The 27,277-nt window shown below is 41.6% G+C and overlaps 2 protein-coding genes across 2 annotated transcripts in view; one reads left to right on the top strand and one right to left on the bottom strand.

Annotated features, from left to right (window-relative positions):
* The window catches only part of DZIP1 (DAZ interacting zinc finger protein 1), a 37,704-nt gene extending 34,658 nt beyond the window's left edge, over positions 1-3,046 (bottom strand). Inside the window, exon 1 of the mRNA XM_030459060.1 lies at positions 2,961-3,046. The gene's annotated coding sequence lies outside the window, so the exon portion shown is untranslated. The remainder of the gene's footprint in view (positions 1-2,960) is intronic.
* A 9,542-nt stretch (positions 3,047-12,588) lies between these two features.
* The window catches only part of DNAJC3 (DnaJ heat shock protein family (Hsp40) member C3), a 35,625-nt gene continuing 20,936 nt past the window's right edge, over positions 12,589-27,277 (top strand). Inside the window, exons 1-4 of the mRNA XM_030446503.1 lie at positions 12,589-12,869; positions 19,635-19,745; positions 22,115-22,239; positions 23,119-23,193. Of these exons, the coding sequence (XP_030302363.1) occupies positions 12,788-12,869; positions 19,635-19,745; positions 22,115-22,239; positions 23,119-23,193 (393 nt within the window). The 5' untranslated portion in view covers positions 12,589-12,787. The remainder of the gene's footprint in view (positions 12,870-19,634; positions 19,746-22,114; positions 22,240-23,118; positions 23,194-27,277) is intronic.

Genomic DNA, 27,277 nt, shown 5'->3' with positions numbered 1-27,277 from the left:
ACCATCATGTTCCATGTTTATACCTCCCTGACTTTTCAGTCCCTTCCACACACACTCCAGTTTCTCATCCTCCTGGTCATTTGCAGATACATACCTCTCCAAGAACATTCATGCCATATATACTTGACCATACACTCCATTCCATAGGTTACTCTACATCATATATCATAAACTTACAAAAATGTTGTTCACAAAGGACCTCTGGTAATCATCCAGTCCAACTTTCTGCTTCATGCAGGGCTACCACCAACACTAGTTCACATCACCTGTGGCATTTAAGTTGAACAAACAGCCCAGGAACTCTTTGGGCAACCTGTTGCATGGCTACACTTTCCTGCTGATGAAAAAGCTTTTCCTAATATGTCAACAAGTATCTGCTACCACCAAGAAAAAATGGTTCCAGTACTTCTGTGGCTATTCTTCAAGTAACTGTAGGCCACTACTGGAGTTCCCCTTTGCTTTCTCTTCACCACACTAAACACACTCAGCCCCTTCAACTTCTTCTTGTATGTAGATGCTGTTCTGTAGACTCCTAATCAACTTGTTAGACCTCTTTTGTCTCCTTTCCATTTTTCCACTTCCCACAGGCTCCCCTCTGGACACTTCCAAGTACTTTCACATCTTTCTTAAATTGTGGGGCCTGTAACTGCACACAGCACTCACAATGAGGCCACACCAACACTGAATATAGCAGGATAACCATCTTTTATGTCCAGCTTATTATGCTGTATCTGAGGCCAGTATACACCAGTATATCTGACACCAGTATAGACATCCAATTTGTGGTCAGGACAATCCCTGGGACAGCTACTCTGTGGTGCCAGCCATGAGCTCTGCTCCACATACACACGCACTCAGCATCAGGAGGTGAGCAGGCTGTACATTCCCATTCCTCCTATAGGAAACCCAGGCACACAGCAGACTCGTATTCCAAAAAGACAGACATCTCATGGGAAGAAATGGGGGTTTGGTTACAAACAACCACAGCAGAGGTGTCTTCCTCATAGTCCACAAAGTCAGCAAGCAGCCCAAAACCTCAACCATGGGACATACCTCTGCTTCATAGCACAGACCCAAACATTTCCTCCAGCATTCAGCTACCAAACCCCTACCTCAGACAGTACCAGAGAGACCCAGATCAGTCTCATCACTCAGTTCAGCAATCCAGGGTCGAACTCTGACCAGCCTCTTCATCCTTCACACCCACATATACCCCCACACCAAGGAGAAAGCTGGAGGAAACCTGTCTTTTCCTACTCAAAGAACCACAAGGACTTAATTTGTCCACCTGCAGAAAAATTGCACCCATCTCTCTTACCCACTTCTGTAAAAAGGTTGCAAATCAGGATTTGCAAGAATTTATCTCTTGCCCAGGAGAAGGTTTCATCAATCTACAAAATTACTTTTAATGTATTGGAAGTCTGAACACAGGAGAGTGAGCCTTCCTGCCTCCTGGCTCGAGACACTCTAGAAGGCAATATTCCAAAATACCTGGCACTTACAACTTGCTTTTTGGACCTTTAACATTAACCTTACTGGCCATACTTTACTGCAATACCTAAAGTTCCATACATGTCCCATTCAGATTCTTTCATCACTTACTATGGCACTAATTTTCATTAATTTATAAAGATACCTTGTGGTGTTTTAAACTTTGCAGTCTTCTGCAAGTGTGATGTTTTTTCCATCTCATTTTCCTTGAACAGGGCCTGCAGCAATTGCTGCCTTCAAATAAATTTGATCTTTTTTATATATATCAAATATAGATCTGTCTGCTTTACCACTGAACTTTGCACTGCTTTGACTCCCAAGCATTAATAAAATATACCACTAATCTCCTTTAGAGCTATTTCTAGTATACTGCACTCACTGCCATTTACAGGGTATAAATACAATTTTATTTTTAAGTGGCTGGATTCTTAAAAATGTTCAAATACTGAATACTGTCAAAAATGCTGATGCTTCAAATTCCTTGTAACAAATTGAAAACTTGTACTTGGATACTTTTCCTAGTCAAAGGAGATGTTAAGTTGTACATAATAAAATCTACCTCTCAAAGATCTGCTCTATGTGACAAAGCAAGAATTTCTTTATATAGAAAACGTGTGAATTTTGCAAACTAGAGATCTGCGTGTCAAGTGGGATCCTGAAGAAGCACACGTGCAGTAAGAGCTTTCAATTCACAGAGGCATGGGCTTAATAAAACAAAACAAAACAAAACAAAAACACAACCATTATTTAAAGCCAGCGAAGTTAAATCAAACCCGTGTATTTAGTTAGGAATAACCACACAGAGTTTCATGCAGCTTCAACTAAACCTGCCTTAGCTGAATGTGACCTGGCAGTGGTGCATCACTGCGGAGAGGCACAAGCTGCTCAGGCATCTCAATAGAGACAGAAAGGAAGAAAAAAAACAAAAAAAAAGTGGATAAAAAGGACATTTTCATCCCGCACGGGTCTCCATCACTCGATTTTTTTCTTTCTTTCTGTCAGATTTACTCCGCTGTGCCTATGCAGAAGTTAGGGCTTGTCACTCACTCCCCAAGTCCCCCGTGCCGGCGGTGGCCCCGCCGAAACTGGCGGGTGCTGGGCTGAGGAGCGGGGCCGCTCCCCGGACACTGCCCACCGGGGCGGGGGGCACAGGGAACAACGCCGTTCCACCCCGGCTGTGCCCGCAGGCCAGGCCCGGGCCCGGTGGGCAGCCAGCGGGGTGTTCGCTGGGGTTTGCCGGGGCCGGGCCTGAGGGAGGCCCTGAGCCCGAGCTCCATCTCCAAACCCAAACCTCCGGCTCCGCTCCCGAGAGCGGCCTCGCCCTCCCCGGCTCCCTCCCGCCTTTCCCCGAGTAGAGGCCCCGCCGAGAGCTTCCCTCCCCCCCTTCAATCTCCAGAGCACCCGAGGGCTGCCCGGCTTCGAGCGGGGGAAAGGGAAGGAGGGAAGAAGAGGGGAGCCCCTCCGCTCACCTCAGGCTGCTGCTCCGCCACTCCGGGGCTGTCGGCCAGGCGCTCCGCGGAGCATGGTTACCCCCTTCCCGGCGCGGAGGGGTGGCGGTGCTGCGCCTGCTCCCCGCCCCCGACCCGGGCGGTTACTGGTGCGTACCGCTGGGGAGGCTGCTCCTCTCCTCCTTCTCCTCCTCGTCTCCCCCGGCCCCATCCCCCTGCGCCTCCCGCTGCCCCGAGGCCGCCGAGGATGGGCCGGAGCCGGGGCGGCGGGTGGGAAGGGCGCGGGCGGGTCGGTGCCGAGGCGGGGCACCGGCGAGGGATCCCGCGGCTCCTCCCGAGTCAGCTCTCGCAGACTGCCCGGCAGATGCTGGTGCCCCTCCTCTGGGGGTACCCTTTGTCTGGCTGCTAGCCCTGGAGCGGCATCCCCAGCCTCTCCGACCAGAAGCGCACTGAGGGAGGACCCCGCTGCCCGCCGAGATGGAGAGGGGACCCCGAGGGGCTGCAGTGTGATGGGAACCCCCGTGGGAGTGGGAGGGCTCTTTCTTGAGTGTTTCTCTGAAGTGTGCGGGAGGACACCAAGTTCCAGTGTGAGGGCCGGCGGGAGTGTGCTTTCCTAAAGGTATTTTCAACTCAGTATTGTCAGGTGAAGAGGCTGTGTTCAATGACAACATATATCATGTCATGCAGGTCAATCATTCCAGCGGCTGCTGGTTGCATCAGGTCATCCTAATTTTTTTCCTCTTCCCTGTAAAGTCTTGAATTGTGTTTTTCCAAGGTAAATGCAGTGCAGCCTCTGTCGCAAGGAGGAAAATTTCAAGCAGTTTTTATTTAATATAAAATATGCCAGCAAATTCAGCAGGGGAGACGAGCCTTGCACCTAGTCTTAATTGAGAAGGAGACAATAATCTCTGGAAAACTTCTGGCTATCAACATGCATGCTTAGAGGTTTAGTAAGCCACCAACTTTCCTTCCTGAACCGTGAAACCATGTTGCAATAGTGTTGATGCGGGCACACAGGCTGCGTACACCAGCTTAAGATAATAAATAATCATTTGAATGCTTCAGGTTTTAATGTCCTAAAGGCACCTCAGAATGCTCCAGTCACTAATGGACATTAAATCCAGAAGATATGGCTAGAGCTTGTCTGAAGGAAAACCTGAACACATGTAAAATGTGAATGTAAGGTAGTCAGTACTGACTTCTGCAGATCTGCTCCTGTTGGGCTACTGAAGCAGTCATTTTTAGACAAAGATGGGGCTATCAAGGCTTTAGGCTGGTAAACCTTAATTAACACCAGTAATGAAGAAAGGATTTTGAAAAGTAGTAATGTGACAGTCACAGCTTTTATGGGCCTAGAGGCAAATAAGCAGTATGAGTTCATAAGCACATTATGTGAGTGGCTGGAGCACTCGTAAAAGCAAAAGTGACCACTTTGATCTTGGTCATTTGTTCTAATATCTGTTTAGTGTAAAGTACACAAGCAGCCCTGTGAATGAGAGCTAGAACCAAGTTTTCTATTCTGTCATGGTAGGGCCATTACCCTCTCTGCTAGACAGAGTCTCATTCTTTCCCTCTTACTTCCTTCCAGAGCTTGATTAATCTTTAATTTCTTACTGCAAGTGGTTCAGCTTCTCTTGGCCAGAGCTGGTATTCTTTAACCCACGCTAATGGTTGGTTCCTCCCTCCTGGTATCACGTAGCTTGGTAGCAAAGTTACTCTCCTAAAACATGCATGGGTTTATTAGGAGAGGACCAAGAGCATTTTAGCTTTTCCCAGTCAGTACCTGCCAGCAGTCCAACTGGAGCAGATTACTGTTCATGCACAAACAGGCAGTGGTGAGCAATTGCCATAAATCCAGTGTGCACCTACATCTGCCAAGCAGGTTTCAGCTGTTACCCAGGTGCACAGGTGATGTACCCTCTGAACTGCTGTCTTGAGACATGGTAAATTTTCTCCACTGGCCTTCTTCTGAAGTTCAGTAATTGTCACATTTAACAGACAGACTATGAGAACACCTATTGTACTCTGGCAAAATAGAATCATGGAATCATCATGGCTGGATGGACTTTCATGGTTGGAAAGGACTTTCAACATCATAGAGTCCAACCATCAGTCCTACACCACCACTAAATCATCTCCCTAACTGCCACATCTATCTACCTGCTTTTTTAGTACCTCCAGGGATGGGGACATGATGCTTTGGTGTTTTCAGAGAAGGTGGTGTATTTGTCTCTTTAGGTGAAATCCTAGCTTCTCCAGGTAGCTTCCAACATGGTTTAAAAGTAATAGCTTACAGCAGAATGGGAATTTTAGGGACCTAAATTTGCACAGAGGCACTTAAGACTTTCTAGGGTCCAAACTCAAAGCCTTTTCTTCCCTTTGTATTCTTTTTATTCCCAGCTTCTTCTATGAATTCCCAGTCACACTTCAAGTTTTACACACTTTTCCTATTCTAGCAGGTACATCTCATTATTGTGCACTAACACATTATTTTCCATATGCCAGACTTCTGCAGGGAATGGCTTAAATAAAGATCATTCCCTGTTTGTGGTCCAAGTTTATCACATAATGTTTAGTCTATATCACTACTTAACACACTTAACATACTTAACATGCTACTTACTCTGGCAGAGTCCTCTAGAGGTAGTTAGTGTGTATGAGGGCTTTTTGAAACTATTATGAAACCATGATCTGTTCTATGAGGATTTTCCAAGTTCAGTTAACACATTACAGTGATGAATATAGGGGTTTTTTTTGTAGAATTCAGGTAAAAGAACTAGGGAAGAATTGATGTTTTTAGGAAGTAGATTTTTAGTGAGAAGAGCTAAGGAGGAATTAGTATGAGGAAAATTAGTTAAAAGTGTGAGAAGTAAACCTAGGGTATAGATTGGAGCAAGGTGCTTGTGAGACTTACATAGTGTACCTGCAACTGGAGAACACAAAAAGGAGATATTATTCTGATGGTGGGGTGAAATATGGCATCTTGGCCATGACTATTAGGTATTAGGGGCTGTATTAGGATATTTGGGCACTATATGGGCCAGCTGCTCCCTATGGGGTATCAGGTCAGGACCCAGCAGCCAGACCCCATCCCACCCACCCCCAGACAGGAGAAGCCCTGGGGGCACCAGAGCAGCCCCAGCCCTGGGGGCACATCCCTGGGGAAAGGGGTGAGCCAAGGCTGGGGGAGGCTCATGGTTGGATAGGGCTGTGGGGAACTGGGGACTGGGCCCTTCTGAGGTGTTGCTGGTGCAGGGGCTGACAGCCCTGGGGGGCTTACAAGGGGCTCTGGGCCCTGGGCAGGTCGGAGGAGGCTGGGTAGAGACAATCAGGTCTGGCAGTGCCCTCGTGGCCCTGATGTCTCAGGGTCTTAAGTGAAAAAGTGATCTGCCTGTTCTGTGGTGTGGAGGAGGATACCATACAAGTTCTACAGGATGTTTTAATTTGAGAGGGCAGTGGAAAAACTGTCTTGGGAACTGAGAAATAGACTCTTCAATAATCTTTCTCCTACAGCACTCTGAGTGACGCATACCAGTAATCATTAACTCTGGTAGAAAGTTGACTTGAGTAGCACAGTACAGGTATAATAATGAGTCTAGCCAGATTCTCAGTTTATTTAATCTTTTCCTTCCTGCCAACTCCTTCCACAGTACATTTTTCAATTTTAATGCCTATAATACTTCCATTCATTCAATCTTTCTATCGCTCAGTTTACCTGAGGAAATAATTTAAATATATTTTTTTAATCATAGGAAAAAAAAGATGGGTTGGATGAGCCACTCTCTCTGTGCCAACTCCTTCATTTCAACATGCAAAACCAGGTATGATTAAGCATAAGAGACACTGACCCATGTAGTTTAATAAATTCCATTTTCAAGTTTAGGCACTTCAGATTCTTCTCCAACTGTATCTTCTTTTCTTCTCATAAAACAGTTTCTCATAAAGATTTGTCTTCACGTAACTAGTCTAGCTAGATTTTATTGGGATGGCCACACAGTTAATTTATCTTCCTTTCTTCCAAATGGAAGGAATTCAACTTAACTCTGTTGTAAACACACTGTGAGTTTTATCTACTTTACACATGGGTATTATTGTAATAGCATCCTGTCTGTCTTATTTGTGGTTAACACCTACGTCACACGCTGAGAACAGTGAATTCACTGCTTGGGTGGATGTAACCTGAAATTTCTGATGACTTTTTGACTTCCCATGAACTTCTTTCCCAGTATGTAATCAGATAATTGCAAGTACCATAGTTTTAGCACGGGTACTTTATTGACCATTCAAACGCTCTTCCTGACCTGTCATAAATTAGATGCAGGCAAGAGTCTCAGGGCATGCACTATGTACCTCTGTGCCATCAGGAGAGGGGAGGCTGCAGGCAGGACCTCAGACAGGATGCCTGTCATTCCCCTCCCCTTGGCTGTAGCCATTCCTTTGCCAAATGGAGTTTGAGCAGGAGCATCCAGGGGTGCTCAGCAGAGTGTCAGCCTCAGCCTGGCTCACTGTCTGCTGAAACTAAACAATCTGCAACCCCCTGAGCCAGTTGTTGAGCATGGAACACAGTGGTAAAAGAGGAATTTATTTATTATGTATTTGCACTGCTCCCAGGCTGTCTGCAGTCATACCTCTTCCAGCTCAGAGGTTTTACTCACTGAGCTCCACTCAGTCGAACTCAGGTCTGCACTCAGAAAATGAACTGTCTGTCATCTAACACATGGGGCATTTAACTTTTTTGTGTTTAAAAACGATTGATGGAATTGGAGCAATAGGAAGGTCACTGGACACTGAAGCCAAATCAAGGATTTTGGTTTTAGCACTTCGCAAGCTCTAGGTAGATTTTTAATCTAATGGTTTTTGTAGGCAAGAAATAAACTGTACAGAAAAGGAAAATGAACCACTGCCTTTCAGAACCTCTGTCACAAAGCATACAAGGGAAGTTTGTTTCCCATTTCCTTGTCAATCCTGATACTCAGAATCTAAGGGCATGCCTTAGGACTTTGTGCCTTTTCAGGACTTCTCAGGATCTTGGGTTCAACAAAACTCTAATATCTGGAAACAAAGAAATAAAGAGTTAATAGCAGCCACTCTGCAGGATGTACACAAGCTCTTCATTGACTTCTTTAGTTTCAGATTGTTTCAGAGGCAATGTGTATATATGGATGATCTCTGCTTGACCTCTGTATATCTGATACTAAGAAAGATGCAGGATGCCTCATTTCCTCAGGCCATCATTGCTGCACTAGCAAGGTGAATTCTGTTGCCTTTTGCACTGTTAGCAGTTAAAGGATAAATGAAGTCAGTTGATTCAGAAGTGGGTGCATAAAAGCAGATGCTAGAAGGCACACATGCCAATGTCTTACATGGCTGTAGAAGTGTGCATCGAGGGTATTCTGTTGCTGCATGGCTTGAATAATTGCTTAAGAAAGTCATTAAACTTCCACTTATAGAGGAAGAATATGTATGTGTCTGCTAGGGCAGGCAGAGGTAAGGTTGCACAGATACACATGCTAACTTCTAATCTAAATTCTTGGAAGCACGAGCTTTGGTGTTTTGGCAGGACATGAGGTAGGAATGAACACCCCCAGTGATGGCATGGAACTTTATCAATGATATTTTTTTAAAATTAAAGATGTGTGAGAGAAACAGAGTTATATAAAGCATATTTATAGCAGTAGAGACAGCAGGTAGTAGCTAGTATTTTTATATATACCATCTATACACACAGTCAGAGTATTATATAATCCCACACCAGAATGTATTTCTCCCATCATAGATATGACAAAGATGTATGTACAGAATTTTGTTAAGACAATACAGAGTGGAAAAGTGTTAACACAGGCTTGCCTTGCCCTAAACAAGCCTGGTCCCTCACACTCCCTTTCAAGTCCATGGACAAAGGTCACCTTTTACAAGTGCAAATTTAGAGCACATAAATTAAGTTCTTGTGCTGAATTGCAAGTTGTAAGAGCCTTTCTGCTTCCATTTACTGTAAAAGGGACCCAGGAAAAGCAATTTCCTTGAAGTCCTCTTCTATGAACAACAATCCAAATGCAAAATTACCAGAGATGTGGCTAGATAAACAATAATACCATGTTGTACATATGTACACTATCATTTCATTTAGCTCCAACACAACTAAGTTTCTGATAGGCGCGTATATAGGCAAGAATTAAAACAAGGTGGAAGGTCTGAGAGACCTCTCACAACAAGCCCTGAGAATAGTGTCTCTGTGTTATCATCCTTCTTACCTCCTCCTTTATTTTCATACTAGACTGTGCATGAAACATAACATATGATACATTGCTTCTTTTTCAGTATCAAGGAACTGACAGAAACTTACGGTGATTTTGAAACACAGATTATTAATTAAAACTTATTGCCAAAAATATCACAGTCGTTCTAGGACCTTGTATGTTTCCACGTCTAACCCAGACTTCTCACTGCATTTCAGAAGGTTTCTAAATAGAAACTACAGATCTATCTCCACCGTATGTTACCATACTCAGCTCTCCGTCTCGCATAGAAGCAATTAAGTGGCTTCAAGAGTCATTCCTTACCAACTGCTGCCCTCTGCTGTTACTATATATATGTATTTTACTAGCAGTAACAGCGAAAATTCTTCGGTTTTCTGTCTTCTTAGGACTTCGAACTTTGTTGTAATCTTTGCCATCCACCCTTTGTCTCCGAAACTCAAGAATTCTGAAGAGGGCTTGTTTCTGATACCAGTCTAGTTCTCGAAAATCCCTTGGAAAGACTTTCTGCATGACATCTGTGCTGCTTTGCTGTCTTTCAAATTGCAAAATCTAAAGTTGGCAGGTTGTATGCATGAGTTCTTTTAAAGTCTTTCTTGTCTTCTGCTTCTGAAATGACAAAGGGGGGAATATATGTTAAAGAGCTTATCCCAGGTATATACTTAGTATCTAAATAATTAATGCTTGGGGATCTATATTAATAAGAATGGGCCTTCATGTTTTGCAGTCTTTTATAAGAATTCCTGTGTTATCCTGTGTACCTGGTGGCATTTCTAGCACAGAATGATAATGTTATTCTTATTGATAATTTTGTAGTATTGGCAATACACACTGTTCTTCACATTACTGTCTCAGTCTGAAATATCTACCCTGGCTCAGTCTTTCAGGGCCAAGGTCAAGGATCAAGGGCTTGTCAAGCATCTATTCAAAATGATATTTGATGCTTCAGTCATACTACTTTCATCTTGTTTTAAGGTATTTGATGCTTGAATCTTCATGCTTGGTATTCCAGTATAAAGTACTGAGTTTTCTTCATATTTTTCTCTCCTAATCTTGTTATTAACAGCCCACTAAGCATATCATCACCTTTACTATTATTTTTTGCTATGTTGGAGGGTAGAAAGTGTAAATTCCCTTTCATATTAGTTTCATCTGGGTTTGGTCTAATACTTTTTTGTTTAGGTAAAATCAAAGGAATTAACTTACTGTAACAGTGATTGCGTTCTGCTCAGTTCAGTTTTAGGCTTTCATGTTTTGTCTTACTCATAGAGCTCCAGGCTTTTTCTTCCTTATGCTGACATTTTTAGAAAATCATCAATTATTCATTTCACATCTATCATTTCTTACATTATTTCAGGTTCTAATTTCTGAATATCTTCTGCAGGTCAAATTTCAAGGTGACACCTTTGCAGCGTCATCTTCCAAATGAAATGTTGAAGAGGGATAACTTACTTCTCCTTTTTTCAGTCTGATAGTTCAAGAAAGCCTGTAAATTATATCACCTCTGGTGAGAAAGGCAATGTGACTGTACCTGCACAATGAAAAAAGACACTTCTGTGGCTCCAAAATCAGTCTTCAGAGCTCAATCTTTTTACTTTCTTGGCAGATTTGCCCTGAGAACAAGATTTTTTTTCCCATTGATGGGGTATACAAAGAATACATCCATAATAAGAATTGTTTATACAACAACATTAGGCAGATAATTTGAAACTATGAACAACTAGGCACATACAAATTAGTTTTTCTGTGGCAGCTAGGAATAGACTATGTTATCATTATGAAAAAAAATAAAAGCATTCTCAAAACAACCCACACACTGGATTGCAGGCTATCTTATACAGACTTTGCTTTCAATTTTTAGACCAAATACAAACTTTCAGTATACAAATTCTGCTCTCTTTTAAATTGTATCACCAAGTTTTCTGCAGTTTGGTAAATTTCCTAATACTTTTTTGGATGTCTGAAGGTCTGCATACAGCTAAGACCTTGGCTTTGCTCTCAATGGAAATCAAGCACAGTCTGAAATAGCAATTGCCTCCTCTGCTCCAACACAGCAAGAAAGAACCAGGATCAATTTATGTGTTGACTTACTAAATTTATTACAGCTTGAATAGCCCAGTGATAGAGACTTTAACCAATTAAGCAACCACCACATCCCAAAAGGGCACCCCTGTATATTGACTATATTCAACTTGCTCCATTAGCCCTGATGCCAGCTGCCAGCACCCCTTGACTGTCCTGGAGCAAGCAGCCCATGTCCTCTTTCAGCACCTGCCAGCACCCTCAGGGGTGCTAAATCTGGGCCTGGCACAAAGCCCTCCTGGTCCCAGGAGAATCCTGGCTGCAGTAAGGAGGAGATAGGCAAAAGGCCACCAGATAAAATACAGGAGCAGATGGGGACACTCAAGGTTTATCTTTCTGGCAGAGGTCTGGGGCCCAATGCCTGAGCCTGTTGTCCCAAAAACGAGGTCCATCACCCGACGTGCAGTAAGCTGATCCACACACATAACTGAGATGCTTCCATTTCCAGTTCAGTGCAGAAAAAGAAGCCAGGTGGTATTCCACAAAGCTAGTTCAGCTTCCTGCAAGACAGGGCCTACTTTTATACACAGAAATATGTACAATGACTTTATATTCTATCACTCATATACACAATAGGTTAGCAAGTTCCTTGCTTCCACTTGAAGTGGCAGTTCTTCAAAATTTCACCTGAGCTCAAAGGGCTCGGGAGGCTTTTTGTTAATAAGGGTCCCTCTAGACTATGAGTGGGTATTTTAGGATGCTAATGGCATGCTAACAGTATGCTAACAAGGTACAACCTGTCAGCCAGGGTTTTCTATCTAGCACTCAAGGCTGCAACTATTTTTACACCAAGGCGAACTGGGGAAGCACCACACTTCATCCCCTTGACACATCTTGCAGGCCGGCTTCTCAAAAATGGGTTGTCAAGTACTAGGGACATTATTTTCCTCTCAATCCTCCCTTGCCCCGGTGTTTTCCAACCTCTCTTTTAACTCTACCCATCTCTTTATTCTCTCTCACGTCCCTTTCCCCAATGAAGCTGACTTTATTTCAATTGATAACCCACACCAAGCCGCTCCACCACCCCGCCAGCTTCTCCCCCTCCGGCTCTACCGCCACCCTGCGCATGCGGGGCGGGAGGGACACCGATGCCACCCCTCCCCTTTCCCTTCCTCTCTTCCGCGCAGGCTCAGTGGCGGGACCACCCCCCCCAAAAAAAAAAAAAAAAAAAAAAAAAAAAAAATTATCAAACAAACCCCAACAAACAAACCCCAAACCCCCCCCCCAGGTCCGCGCTGCTCATGCGCAGAGCCGCGACCCCTCCTCCTCTCCCTTCTTCTTTCCCTCCTCCCTCCCCTCAGCCCCCGGGGCTCCCTCACGTCTCTTCCCATCCGGCGGGCCCGAGGGGCGGGCGCGCGGGCGGGGCGGCCAATCAGAGGCGCCCACGACCCGCACCCCGGAGAGGTTGGGAGGCGGTGTCAGAGCGGGGCCGGGGGGAGGGGGGTTAGAACCGATCCCTGGCGTCGCGGCGGCTGTCGGGGGTGGGAGGCAGCGGCGGCGGGGACGACGGCCATGGTGTCTCCCGCGGCCTCCGCCGGCCGCCTGGGCTCAGCGCTGCCCTTCTTGCTCGTGCTCTTCGACCTGCAGTACCAGGGTGAGGGGCGAGGCGGGGCCGCGCTGCTGGAGGCTTCTGACGGGATGGGTGGGTGGGAGGTGGGGGTTGTCGCCGATTGTGTGTGGCGGTACGCGGGGATGGTGTGTGTGGGGGGTGTTGTCCCGGGGTAGGCGAGCCTGAGGCGGGGCTGCTGGGAGGCCCACGGCGGTGCTCACCCCGGGGGGTGGCTGCGCGTCCTCCCTTCTTCCGGGTTCTGCTCCTCAGCTGTCGCGGCGGTGTTGGGGTGTCCGCCTGGGCTTTGGGGTAACCGGGTCTAGACGGGCCGAGGTGCTGGGGGAGAGCGGAGCAGGCCCGGTGAGGCTGCAGCCTGAGTGGGCCTGAGTCAGGCCAGGGACTGGCCGGGCTGGGCTGGGGGAAAGAGGAGGAGGAGGCCCAGGAGCCGCAACCGCCATGGCAGCGGGGTAGCCCCTGCGGGACGTCCTGAGACGGGGAGGGGGGGGGGAAATATTTGTGGAAAGGGTGTGAGGAAGAAGGAGGTACAGGGCTGCCTCCTCATCAAGGCTGTTGGGAAGGGTGTGTAATCAGGCCACTGGCACTGCCTGTAATCTGTTGGGTTTTATCTGAGTTCCTGGTGGTGCTGGTTAAGGTAGCTTGATGCTTGCTTCGTTTTCCTTGGCCTGCTGACAGGGTGCCGAGATACTGTGCGGTCTTGAAAATGTGGTAACTTCGAGTGCAGCTGTGTGACAGCGTTGGCCAGTTCCAAACTAGCCTCAGATTTCTCACTTCTGTATGAGTTTTGCACAGTTTCCAAGTTCATAAGCTTTTTCGGTGGTCCTTAGGTGTAGCCAGTATTAGTGCTAGACCGACAACTCGTTTTTGACAGTTGTGTTGCATTTGTTTGTGCTTTTGTGTTTTTTTAGGGTTTTTTTTTTTGTTGTTGGCTTGCTTGTTTCCCTTTCACCATTGGCATTTGAAGTTCAGCAGAGAGGTTTATCTGTACTTTCTGTGCCCTGTTTGCTTGTCAGTAACACCTGCATGGTCAAACTTACATTCACAGGCTTCTGTTAAATGTATAACTTGGTTATGCACATGGGCATTTGAGGAACGTTCCTTAACTGGAAGTGGTAGATTGAAGTGGAACTGAAGCTGTCAGTAGTTAGAGTAAGTCCATAGACTTAGGACTGACCTGAGCGTGGTATTAGAAGCTCTGTCAGTGTGCTAAACTAATGAATATTTCAGCTGGCCAAGTGGCAGTAGGAATGTATTGTGGCAAAGATGTTTTGTAGTATAAGACTGCGTACTGTGGTGTTGAATTGCTTTTTTGGATGTGTAATCTAGTAGGGTTAGAGGAAAAAAATAATTGCTGTCAAAATATACTTTTTTTTCCCTTAAGATTGTGGCAGTTATGCTCCTGCTGAGGTTTATTTGGAGTGTCCAACCTATTTAAATATATTACTATATAGACTCACCAAAGCCATATTTCCTAATTTAGGGTCTATTCAGTTGATAAATATGTGCAGTACAGTAATAGAATGAAAAGTGATGGATCTGGATGTTTCTGAACTTACTAACCTCTTTGCTCATGACTTTATTTTCCAGAATATCTATTTAGGTAATTTAAGGAGGTTACATTCTTTTAAGTACCTGGATTTCTCCCCTTCTCCCCCAGTAAACTTGCATCTTGCTGACTTGATAACAGAAGTTTGCAATTAATCAGTGCACCAGTCAGCCTGTTTAAACTTTGTAACTCACAGGTGATATCTGTGAATACTAATTTATATCTGGCTGGTAAATGAGTTCAGTAAAAAGGTTTTTGAGTACCTGGGGATGTGTCAGGTTGCAGTTGAGTTCTTATTGCTGTCTTTCCTGAATTCCTTCTCTCCCAATCACCCAACTTGTGCTGAATAAGCTCCCATTGGACACAAATTACCTCATGGAAAGATTCATCCTTCATGGCCACACTGATCATAACAAAAAGAGGCAATTGAGGATAGAGAAGTATTATCCCTCTTCCCCCTTTCCTTCCTAGTAGTCTAAGAAAGGAAATGTAATGGGAGGAAGAAGCGGGGTTAGTTTGTACTTGTCAGACCACTAGCCATAAGTGTTTCACCCCTATATGTATATTTCTGTCCCGAGTTTGGGAGGATTTTTTTTCTTGCCTTGAATAGCAAAAGATAGTTCAGGAGGTGGCTTTTTGGTTTGACAGTCTAAGCTATATTTACCCACTTGCTTTGCAAATGGAGGAAATAAAAACTTGATGGATGGAAGTTACACATGGCTCAATGGTATGCTCTGAGACTTCTTGTGAGCCTTTTTGCATTGCTTCTGATACTGTGGCTGCTTGTCCGTTTACTTTGTTCAGTCTTGTCCTTGAAAAACAGACTTTCAAACACACATAAAAGCAAAGTCCCAGCCTCTTTAAAAATAACATCAAACTTGCTGTGCTAAATGAAGGGTCATTCTAATAAAAAAATTCCCCTAAAGCCGGATTTCCTATGCCCACAACACAGCAATCATAAAGCCCTGTTGTGTGTTAATGACAATGACCTAAACTCTTAAACTTTTTTTAAAATTAGCAACATGCATGTTTCTTTTTTGTCTTTGACACAATTCTGTTCTGCTACACAGTAGGAACTGCTTATTTTCATACTCCTCTTACCCAGCTTGGGGAAAGGATTTTTTAAAAAAGTAGATCAAGATTCTACAGGGGAAAAAGAGGACCATGTAGGCAATTGCAAAATCTTGAAACTGACTTTCTTATGCTTTTTACCCTGTGGGTGTGACTGATTATATGAGGATGTAGTTGGAGTTCTTATGCATGGGTACCCACATATTAGGACAAGCTCTTCTTAATGGAGCAAAGCTTCTACCAGGAAGCTATAATTTACTTCAAATGAGTGTATTTAACTTGAAAAACTGGTTAGCTGCACCTGCTTGTTTTTGTTTTGTCTTCTGACTGACTTCCTTTGAGTTGTCAGGGCTGGTACTGGTTCTTATCTGGGAGTAGGTTTTGGGTTTGCTTTTTAAACTTGCATCAGTCCTGTGTCAGTGCCAGGACTACAAACTCTATCCAGAATGTCTGACTTGATTTGACAGCTGGGGCTCTTGTGTGTGGTCATGTTAGGTCACTGGTGAATAGAGAGCAATCAGGTGGGTTTCAGAAATAATATTCAAATTAAAGTACTTGAAAGTTTTTAAATTAAATAATAATATTGCATATTTCTTGCATAATTTTAGTATTCTTGCTTGAGTTTACAAAGCTTCAGGTGTAGTTTTGGGCCCTTGGCATCCAGCTTACTGACTGCCTGTTGGAAGTGACTCTGTGGGGCTGGTTGTTTTTTCCTCTGGTTGAACTTAAGTCCTTATGTTCATTCCCAGACCAAAGTGTTAATAGGTACCCAGACAGATAGGTTAAACAGCATGTGAGTCTTCAGACTCTTATGTCTTTGTTAAAAGTTTTGAGATGTCTACTGTTTATGTGAAGAAATTGCCCACAGCCAGAAAACTGAATGAGCAATGCATTTATAAGAATAAGCAGCCCAGCTATCAGGTCAGTGTACAGTGTCCCTGAGCAGTTATGGTAAATGTCACTTTTCATCTGACATCAATTTATGATGTTCAGCAACTTGCATTGTAGTTAGTGATTTTTCTGCAGGGAATCTACAGTCCTTTACAATTTGCCTTATTTATATTTTCATGTTGCTTCTGCTTTTCTGAACTTACCTGTTTACTATTACTTGTCACTTTAAAAAATTTCCTTTATTTATTATCTTCACTATTTTCAAGGAAAAGCATTTCTTTCCTGCCTAAAGGATTATGTAACTGCAAAACTGTACTGAACATAATGTATGTGAAAGACACTGAATAGTAAAGGTACATCTTAATTGTGGAAAATCTATTCTTGGAACTGTCCTGATGTGACTAAACCTGAAACAGGGACACTCCTTTAGATCCTTGAGACTCAGTGAAAATTGAATATCAAGTTTAGGTGGATAGGAGACAGTAATTTACAGCCCACTTCTAGGAAACCACTTCAAACTGACAAGGTTTGAAAGATTTCAGAAAGGATTTTTGGAAAGAATGAAGGTTAAGATTTTTTGCTTTTTTGATTTAACTCATTTCAGGCTGTTTATGGTTTGAGGTGTGATTTGTTGCTAGTATACTTCCAAAGCGAGGGAAATTTGTGGTGGTTTTTTTACAGTTTAGTAATTTTTTTGTTGTTGGGGTTTGTTTGGGTTTTTTTCTCCTTTCCAATCCTTGCCTTATCATTTTAGAGGACATGGAATTACTTGGGGATGAAAGCTAGGTTTAATCTAGAGAGGAAGCAAAATGGCAAAGAAGAACGTCCATTTTTCTGAAAACTGGACATTCACGTAAAAGCCATCTTGAAGCAGAATGTGTGTGAATGTGTGTAAAAAAATTACTGTGAAGTACTTCTCCACTATCAGTAGAGCTGTTTGTATTTTATTCAGAGCTATGCATACCTAGAATGGATTTTAAAATGCATCATCTAACAATATTCCCAAATTGACCCTGTAAGCAGTTACTATTTTAACATCACCTATTTAAGAAAACAAACAAATGAAAATTACTGATGGAAAATTTGAGACTTATTTCCATTATTAAAAAAAAAGATAATTTGTTTGCTCTCATTGTTCTAGGCAAACAGCTGAACTGAAGCTCCTGAATCTGATTTGCTGAAACATCAATCTTTTAGCAGATGGAATATTTTGCAGTAGATAGAGAAGGCTTTTTTTTTTTTTTTTCATTTTAGTATAGACAGCTCTTTGGTCCTATTATGTGGAATTAAATGAATTATGAAAAGTAATACTGCGTAGGAAATGAATATTAAGATTTCCTAGTCCTAAAATCTTTGACTTGGTGATAAGAAATTTTCCCTCTTTCTCCCCCCTTTCCAAATACCTTGTTGTTTAAGCACTTTTCAGTGTGAGAAGTTTTGATACACTATCCTTTCAGTCTGTCTAGTGTAACATTTTTATTCAGGCTCCTAATGTGCTGCTTTATTTATTTAAGATTAAGATTTATTTAAGATTAATTCAAGGGACTGAGTCAGCTTGATACAAAACCTGAGTGAACTGAATTGATTCCTTGTAGCTCTAGTTCATTGTTTTCTGATTTAATTTATTTAGTGAGGATTTTATTACATTACATTGCATAAGTTTATGCATAGGGCATGCTTTTAGAAAACTGTTTCAAGTGTGAAAGTTTTTATAGTCAGAAACTGCTAAGCTGTAGTGAAATTCTGTCCTGATTTTGAAGAATGCTGGAAGCAGTACAAATGACAAACGTCTGTGCCTGAGTTGATGGACATACAGCATGTAATTGCACTTAGCTGCTCATTTATTTTCAACAGTAGTCTTTCCCCGTTGATTGAGCAACAGCAATTTATTAGCTTTAAACTAAAACTGGCATTGTGAAAGTGTAGTGCCTGGATATGATTTTCTTACTACTGGTTAAATAAAGAGGAGTGAGAATTTTAATTGTTTGTATACAAACCTGTGCTCTGAAAACAGTTTGCCTTGGAAATTATAAAGATGAGACAAAATTGCAGCAGATAAGCCAGTATCTAACACTTTTCAGTTGAGTTCAGAATTATCAGTATCATCATAAAATGTAACTGAAAGCCTTTATTTGCTGTGTATGTGTATTAAGTGTTCTCCTAGAATCTTTTGAAATTGCAAGTTCACATAGAAATATATTTTGTTAAACTTCATGTATAATACTTTATCCCCTGCAAAGGGACTTGAGCAGGCGGGGTCAAAGGGTTGAGGCCAGCAGTATGAGGTTACACAAAGCTGAGTGCAAGGTTTTCTGTTTTGGTCACAACAACCCCAGGCAAAGCTACAGGCTTGGGGAAGAGTGGCTGGAAAGCTGCCCAGAGGAAAAGGACCTGGGGGTATCAGTGAACACACGGCTGAATATGAGCCAGCAGTGGAACCAGATGGCCAAAAAGGCCAACAGCATCCTGGCTTCTATCAGGAATAGTGTGGCCAGCAGGAGAAGGGAGGTGATCACACCCCTGTACTCAGCACTGGTGAGGCTGCATCTTAAGTACTGTGTTCAGATCTGGGACCCTCACTACAAGAAGGACATTGAGGTGCTAGAATGTGTCCAGAGGAGAGCAGCCAAGCTGGTGAAGGACCTAGAGGACTAGTCTTTACATCTGAAAGGAGGTTGTAGTGAGGTGGGTGTTGGCCTCTTTTCCCAAGTAAATAATGATAGGACTAGAGGAAATGGCCTGAAGTTGTGCCAGAGGAGGTGTAAATGGATATTAGGAAGAACTTTATCACCAGAAGAGTATTTGGGCACTGGAACGGGCTGCCCAGGGATGTGGTAGAGTCACCATCCCTGAAGTATTAAAAAACCCATGTAGATGTGGCACTTCAGGACATGCTCTAGTTGGGTCTGGTGTTTTTTTTCTGGGTTGCTGGCTGGACTTCGTGATCTTAGAGGTCTTTTCCAGCCATGACAGTTCTGTGATTCTGTGAATAGAAACTGATATTTGGTGCCTGCTCACAATGCAGTTCTTTACAGTGTTTATGTATTTATTTTATTTTATTTATCCTCCAGCACTGCCTTACAGTCTTTATATGTTTACCTCTACATGCATTTTGGGGCAGGGAAGATAATCCAATGTGTCTAGTAGGCTGCAGGTTGTCTTAGTACAGGAAGATGTGACTTCTGCGTCTGTATCAATAATTGTTCTATGTATTGTATTGTTGTATGCATTTGGTGTAATCAAACTAGTAATTCAAACCCTTGATCTTTTTGTTTTTCTTTAAGGAGCTGAATGTGGAATAAATGCAGAAGTAGAAAAACAACTTGAAATGGGAAAGAAGTTATTGGCTGCTGGACAGCTAGCAGATGCTTTGTCTCACTTTCATGCAGCTATAGGTATGTATCCCAGAAAAGTGACTCTTGCACTGAAATATTTTGAGGTGAGAGATCTTCTGCTACCATTTGCTTTGTTAAGTATCCTGCTTTCTTGCAAATTGCATTCCATGAGTCACAGAAATTCTAGCATTTTGGATGAGAGCCAACAGAATACTTATGCTTTGGTTTTGTGAAAATAATTGCATGGTCCATGAACAATAAATCACTGCAGTTCTGTAAGCTATTTGTATGGAAGCAATAATAATGGAGTGTGGTATTGTTTGATGAGGTATTCCCTGTGTCTAATCCCATCAGATTAGGTTTTATCTCCATGAAGTTTTTTGAAGTATGCCTTTGAAAGGTTGAGTTTAGCCATGCTTGTTTTCTCCAGCACTGCTGAATTTCAAATTCAGCATGTGAAATAGTCTCTCTCTTTTGAGATATTAAACCAGTTGTGAAGAGAATGCTAACTGTCCCTCTCATACACCAAATTAGTGAGAGAGCTGCTTTTGGTGTTCTGCACTTTCTGAGGAGTTTTGCATTTAACTGAGAGTTAAATGTTTGCTTCTGTAAATTTTAAAGCATCTTTGCTGGTTACAATCTTGAATTGAAGCATAGAGACAGACAGCATCAGTGTCCATCAGCACTACAGTTTCTCAGTTGCATGGTTTTGTTTTTTCAAGTGTTGGACTTCCTTAGTATGTATATAAAAGCATTGTTCTCTGTGAAAGGGCAATACTGTTGAGACTTATCTATTATGTCTTGGTCTAATAATGACATAAATGAAATATGTGCTGATTCTGAGCTATTAATGTTTTCTCTGAATTCTCCAGGATCAACATCCCTTTCACTCACTTTATGTAAATGAGCTTCATCTTTTTCTGTACTATGGAAGCTCCTCATTCCACCAAGGGGCTGACTCTTACTCCTTTTTCCTTGTGTGTTGCTGCCAAAGCACTGCAGTGGTATCTGAGCAGAGTCAGTGTTGCAGTATTGTTCGTTCCTTTATTTTTCATTCACAAGATTTACCTTGGATTTGGTGAAAAGTCCAGTTCAGTCTTTGACTGTGCAAATACTGGTGGTGGTGCAAAGGCACCAGTGGTGTGGAAGTGGGATGAGAAGTGAGGTACCTGCACAGGGTGAAATCTTCTGCTTTGCCTGCAGTGCTCAAGAAGTTGATGGAAATGTGGGTGTGACTGCCTCTGTGTGACCTGATGGGATTCTTAGTGGGGTGTGGATTTGAACCTGGCTGCCTAAAGTTTAATTAGACCTCCCTTTTGTATTTTATGTATTTTGCCATTTTGAAAACATTTTAAGTGTGATTTGCCTACTGTGTTTCTAGAGGGGAGAAGAAATTTCTCTAATGCTTTTTTTCCTGTATTGCATCATTATAAGCTGTGAGTTAATAGACCTTTTTGTCTTGTCTCAGACAGACTATTTTTCTTTCTTGTAAACATCTGAAATAAAAGAAAGCTGCTGTCCATTTTCCCTTCAGCTACATTTTCAACTCTTTATTCTCATCAAGTTGATAGCTTATTTTTTCTCTGTGGGTAAATGTCAATTGCTGTTAGTTATTGTTACTGGGGAACTGAGGCAAAACCACATTCTGACAATCAGATGATCATCTGGTGCTGGAGTGTGCTTTCTGGACTAGCTCTTTCCTATCTTTTAGCCTTCCTATCTGGTATTAATATTATTATCCAGTATTAATATTTTTATCTGGTATTAATAAAGTTCCTAATTTCAGCTAGTGGTTTGTGTCTTCTCTTTGCATTTAGTTGTATGCCATATGACTTAGTACTTCCTTTTTTTTCAAGGTAGCAACATTTGAATATACTTGATGTCCATAATGCTGCTGTACAAGCATGGGGATTATTTAAATTCCAGTGCTGGATGTTAGTATTTTCCCAGCCATGATGTTGTAGAGGAGGAGTGGAGATACCTTTTCCAGTGAGAACTGAACAAGTGTTTTGGTAATGGAGATGGCCAGCTATGAAAATCAGTTACTGACCATAAGATTTTTGTCAACGTTACTTGTTGTGTTTATTTTAAAGTTTAACTTCAACCTCAGATGAGGTGAGGAAGATAAATATTTATTTTGTTTCTCAAATATGGATATTATTTTAATGGCAGTCTTCCCATAAAGAGCTGAAAAACAACTAGATATTTCAGCTTCTGTACTCTTCATTTAGTTGGCATTTACTGTGTATCTGTAATCTTCATTGTTAAATAATCAAACTGCATAGAAAGTATTGCTTGGGTAATGTTACAAATGTGGTGTATTATTGATAAACACTCAGGTAATATATTTTTATTCACTATAGTTTCACTGTACCCGAAGTTTTGGTTGCTTTGATGTAGTATTGAGATTACTATTTGATCACTTGCAGATGGAGACTCAGAAAACTACATTGCGTATTACAGAAGAGCCACAGTGTACTTAGCCATGGGCAAATCTAAAGCAGCCATTCGTGATTTAAGTAAAGTGGTTGAATTAAAGCAGGATTTCACATCAGTAAGTATTACTGGAATTGAAAATTTTTCAAGCATAAAAGAAGACCTGCTTTGAATAAGGTTGTTTTTTCAGATTTTACTGGGCAGAAATAGAAGTTTCATTATCACCCAGAAGGCTTTAAATAGCATACAATAGCAATGGAGTATGTGCTTAAGTTTGCAACTCTGCTGAGTACAGTCGAGCCAGTTATTCTATCTAGTAATATTTTTATTAAGTTCATGTTTTTTATGAGTTTGTCCTAAAGCTTTTCCTTCTCTCACTTGTGGTTACTTGCCCCTTGCTCACTGCAAGCTGGAGGCTAATGCTGGAGTCCTCTCTACCCAATTCTCTTGTTTCCCTTTTCCAGAGGCAGTGGCATGTCCCATGTAGCTTACAATGGAGAAACAAACAGTAAATTCGTTGTTTATGAAAAATTCTTGCGAATCAAAATCTTCCAAGTTGTTAACTTGTCTTTTTATGTAGCTTCTCTTTTTCCTAAAGTTCAGTAAAAGAATTAAATGGGGGGGTTGTTTATTTCTGCTAATTTCTTAAAATCTATAATCGGTTGTAATCAGGGAAGGGGTGTATGGGAAGAATTAATTTTGTTTTATGTAACTGTTCAAATGAGTTACTTCCATGAATTGCAGCTGCTTATAAAAACTGTGGCTGCTTTTATCCCTCAGCTCTGGTGCAGTGATCCTTGACCATCAAAGAGGCCTCATAAGAACATTGTCAAATTGAGAAGACAAAAAACAGGTGTCATGATCTCTGTTTCAGCTTGTCAGCTGTAGTAAAATGAAACTTTTTTTTTTTCCTGCTGTTTGAGGAAACTGAAGCTTATTTTCATATTTTGCTGATTTCAGTTTGTGAAACAAAAGAAATTCTTGTATTTCATTTCAGGCCAGATTACAGAGAGGACACTTACTGCTGAAGCAAGGAAAATTTGATGAAGCAGAGGATGACTTCAAAAATGTGGTAAGTTGGAGGCCAGAGTTGAACTGTGTCACTGTTTCTAAGGTTGAGTTCTGAGCCAAAGTCTCATCTCAGCTGATGCTCTAGAGCATGTGCATGTGAATACCTGAGTTTATTTTCCTGTTCTTTAAAGGTATAATAGCTAAGCTACCTTGTATGAATAAATGACTCATTAAGTGGTGGTGCAGTAATGAAGATCAGCTCGGAAGGTATTGCTAGAAGCAGCAAAGCACTTTGAAAAGTCTTGCTTTTTTGTGTGTGCATGCATGGCATTTCATGATCTCTGCTTGATGATGTCTATACTAGGCAGCAGTCTTCATTCAGAAAGAAAGATAAGTGATATAGGACTCTTAAGTATGTAATTGAATCCTGCTTTGCATCTCAATATTAAGGTCACACTGGGATATCACTAGGGGCCTCATGGATCAGCTGTTGAAGGAAGGTTCCTATCTCTCATCACTGATTGCAGAAGCATCCAGGCTCTTAATTTAGTTACTGGGCTGTTAAAATCAGTGGCATTCAGTGATGTGTTTGTGTCCTTGCCTCAGCAGAAGAGTTCTCTATCTTTCCTGTATTGATAGTAGTTTCTCTCCATGATCAGAAGATGCCCAGAGTTTCTGTACAAACATAGCTGGATATTAACTCCCTGGAACTGACTTGGTTTTTTTTTTAAATTTCAATGGGTATTTAGTGCATTTTGGCCTTAAAACGCCCAAATAAACTGGTCTAACCACCTGAACAACATTTCTTGGAGAATATGTGAAATTTCTCTCCCTCTCTGTTGCACAAAATTTCTGTAAACATAAGAATAAATAGGATTCATTCTTATTCTTGCTTACTCTTCAAGAGTTTCTAATTTGAACAGCTTGCATGTTCCTTATGCCAAAATAAATAGAATTTGCAAATGTAACTGATGCTGTCTCCTTGGCTTTGAAGAGTGCAATGGAGAAAGCAGTTCTGCATTGCAGATTACAGGTGTTTAATGGAAATCTTACTGGTGAGTGTGTATGACAGAACAGAGCAGTTACACTGTATGCTCTGCAGTGCATCTGCGAGGAATGGCTCTGGCAGGTATAAATGCACCAGGAAGTCTGTGTTTGAGCAAAGCTACAGTAATTTATCCTGATAGTTGTGTAGCAGTGACTTCTCTGGCTGCTGCTGCTTCCTCAGTAAGTTTCTTTTGAGTGTGTGGTTTGCAGGTATAAGTGTGATTTCAATGCAGCCCTGCTGTTTGCAAATGTAGGAGATGTTGTTCAGCTCTGATTAACTGAGGACATAGTTGCTGCAATAGCAATTATGTGATGTCAGTGTTGATTCAGAGCTTGTGTACTCATCTCTTTGCTTAATACTGCATATGGAAATGCTTCTCCAGTCAACTGTCAAGTAGTTGGCCCTTCTTTCAAACCATCTCTAAAAATTCAGATTGCTGCTTTTCTTTCATCAGTCAAATAGTTTGAGTCTTCAGCCAAGCTTTAATTTGGAAGTAAAGCAGAGTTTCTTTTTGGAAGCTTACTTACATGGATACCATATTGGTCCTAAATTTCACTTCCAATTTCCTTTGTTCTGTGAGCAGCATTGCATGTTTAATCAGAGAATATGGAAAGCAGTCTGTTTTGAAGAGAAATTTTAAGTGCTGCATATGTTCAGCAAAATAAAACAATGTCAAAGCAGTCCTTTTACTATAATTATAAATTACAATTATAAATTATAATAACAAATTATTGTAATTATACTCATTAGTAGTAATCCCATTAATTATTCATTTGAGAGAGAGGATTATGAGGATTATTCATATGAGAGAGAGAGGGGATTAATTTATCCTTAAAACACCAAGTTTACTGTGTCTGTATGTTTGCATCTACAGTGTGCCTTGACATGTTAAGCTATGCTCTGTTTTGAGACCTCTCATTATTCCTTAGAAGTCGTTTAGCTTTTTCCTTTGCAGTGCAGCTACTGATTGTGAATTCTAGTATCTAGATTTCAACAGGTGTCAGCAGCACAGGAGTCTAATTCGTGTGTTCAGAGTGCCCAGGATTGACCGGAGGTTAAGCCAAAGTCCTTAGGGGATGTTAGGAAGTCGATGCTTGCAGTATGTGAAGAGCATGTATTCGCTGTGTGTTTGTATACTTTAATCTTCTGTTTTATTTAGTAGTTTCAGAATAATACAAGTCAACAGGACAGAGTTGTGGGCATGTCAAGACTCCTGTCTAAGGCTTCAATCCATTAAATCCCTGGAATATTTATTTTATCTCTTAAGCACATGATTTTTAGTGAGAATAAAAGGAATATTGGTATACTTTGGTTAACAGAAGGCATTCTAACAAGTTATTCAAGTCCTGGCAGCCTTTGTATATACCCTGTAATACTGTCTGTGATTCTGCTTGTGTCCTAGGTAAAATGGCAAGTGTTTGCATTGCTGTATTCTGTAGAAGGCATAAAAAGACCAGAACTTCTGCCTAGACTATTGGAAAGTGTGGAAGGACCAAGTTGCCATATTTCTTGATAGTTATCTTTTTTCTTTGTTTTTTTTAAACTGACTGTAATGTTCACAGTTAGTTTGTTGCAATAACGACTGTAAATATGTAATCATCTCCCTTGAAAGTGTAAACTCTGAAGGTAAAACTGAAGGTACTCCTCCCAGCCCCACTAGATGTCAGCCAAGATCAAGTGACTAAGCACTGTACTGCAAATTCTTGTTTTCTGATTTAGAGCAAAATACAGTGGACAGTAGTTTTCCATGGCTGTTTTGTATGTGTAATGATACTATTTAGGATGTAGGTGGAGAAGATCTGGCACTGTAAGTTTTCCTGATTTGAAAAAGTTACTAGTCAAGCTTGGATTGGGTATTTGAAGCTCTGTTAACCCACTGAAAATAACAAAATTGTTTCAAAATAATTTCCTCCCTGGTACTGTAATCATCTGTAGCTTCCTGGGTATAGAGCAAAAGGCAAGCAAAAGGTTCCTTGCTTTTTTCCATCTGTCTGACACCACAGTTGTGTTACCTAATGCATTCCTCTGTTAATAAAGCATTTTCTTGTCTTCATCTTGAGTAACACAAACCACAGAGATTCCTTCAGTTCCCCTCAGTGTTTTTCAGAAATGTAGTCAATTTCTTTTCATAGTGTATTTACCAGTGTGAAAAACAAACCAACTGTAGAATGCATAGTATGGTTTTGATAGTGGCACTGGAGCACTGTAAGCAAGGGACAGCAACACTGTGTCTAACATTTTGGCTTTTTAAACAACATTTTGTTATTTAAACAACAGGATGGCAAGACTCAATGCTATCTGTTTATTATACATCCTAAGGATGATAGAGCTGGAAAGTGGGACAGAATGTTGTAAGCTATTGAATTAGTTTACCCATGTTTTATAACTCTTCCACATCAGAAAACAGAGCATGAGGCAAGAAGTCGTTATTAAACTTAGGAGACAGGAGTTTGCTCCATGTTCTCCAGTTGTCTCAAGTGTTTTGTGCTTGGGTATCTTTTTTATTTTTTTTTCTTCAGCACAATAATAGAGAATATTGGAAAGCTTTGAATAAAGAGCAACTGCTGATCCAGAAAGCATAATTTTAAGATAGGTTTAGGTGCAGCGGATTGAAAGAGATCAGTTAGTTCAGATTGGTCCGTGACATTTTCAGGATGGCATCATCCAACACAAAAAGCAAATGGATCCCGCATAGATTAACATTGGGCTTGCTTTGTATGTTTTAGTCACTGCTTATACACCAGTCTGGCTGTATTGATGGCCTCTTATTAACAGTATTTTTCTGAAGTAGTGCTGCTTAGCATTTTTCATGTAGTCTTATGTGTGGCTGTTGTAACTTCTCTGTGTGATTAGAAAGGTCATGTTGACAGACTTGTGAAACACAGTGTAGTGTGTTAGGTTAGGAGGGGGGTTGCTTGAATACCAGCATGAATTGTTCAGCATGGTAAAATGTTTTCCCCATAAGGAAGTTTTGAACTGTCTTTTATTTGACTGCAAATGCTAGGCAGCCATTCCAAGGCTGCATACTTTGAATAGAAATTATCTAAGCTCTTTTTAGATGCCAAAAAAAAAAATTAATCTGGGTTTCATAAAGTGA

This window comes from Calypte anna, chromosome 1 (genome assembly GCF_003957555.1).
Source record: "Calypte anna isolate BGI_N300 chromosome 1, bCalAnn1_v1.p, whole genome shotgun sequence".
NCBI lineage: Eukaryota > Metazoa > Chordata > Aves > Apodiformes > Trochilidae > Calypte > Calypte anna.
Note: the sequence above shows the minus strand (reverse complement) of the source record. Positions and strands in the feature narration are given on the sequence as shown.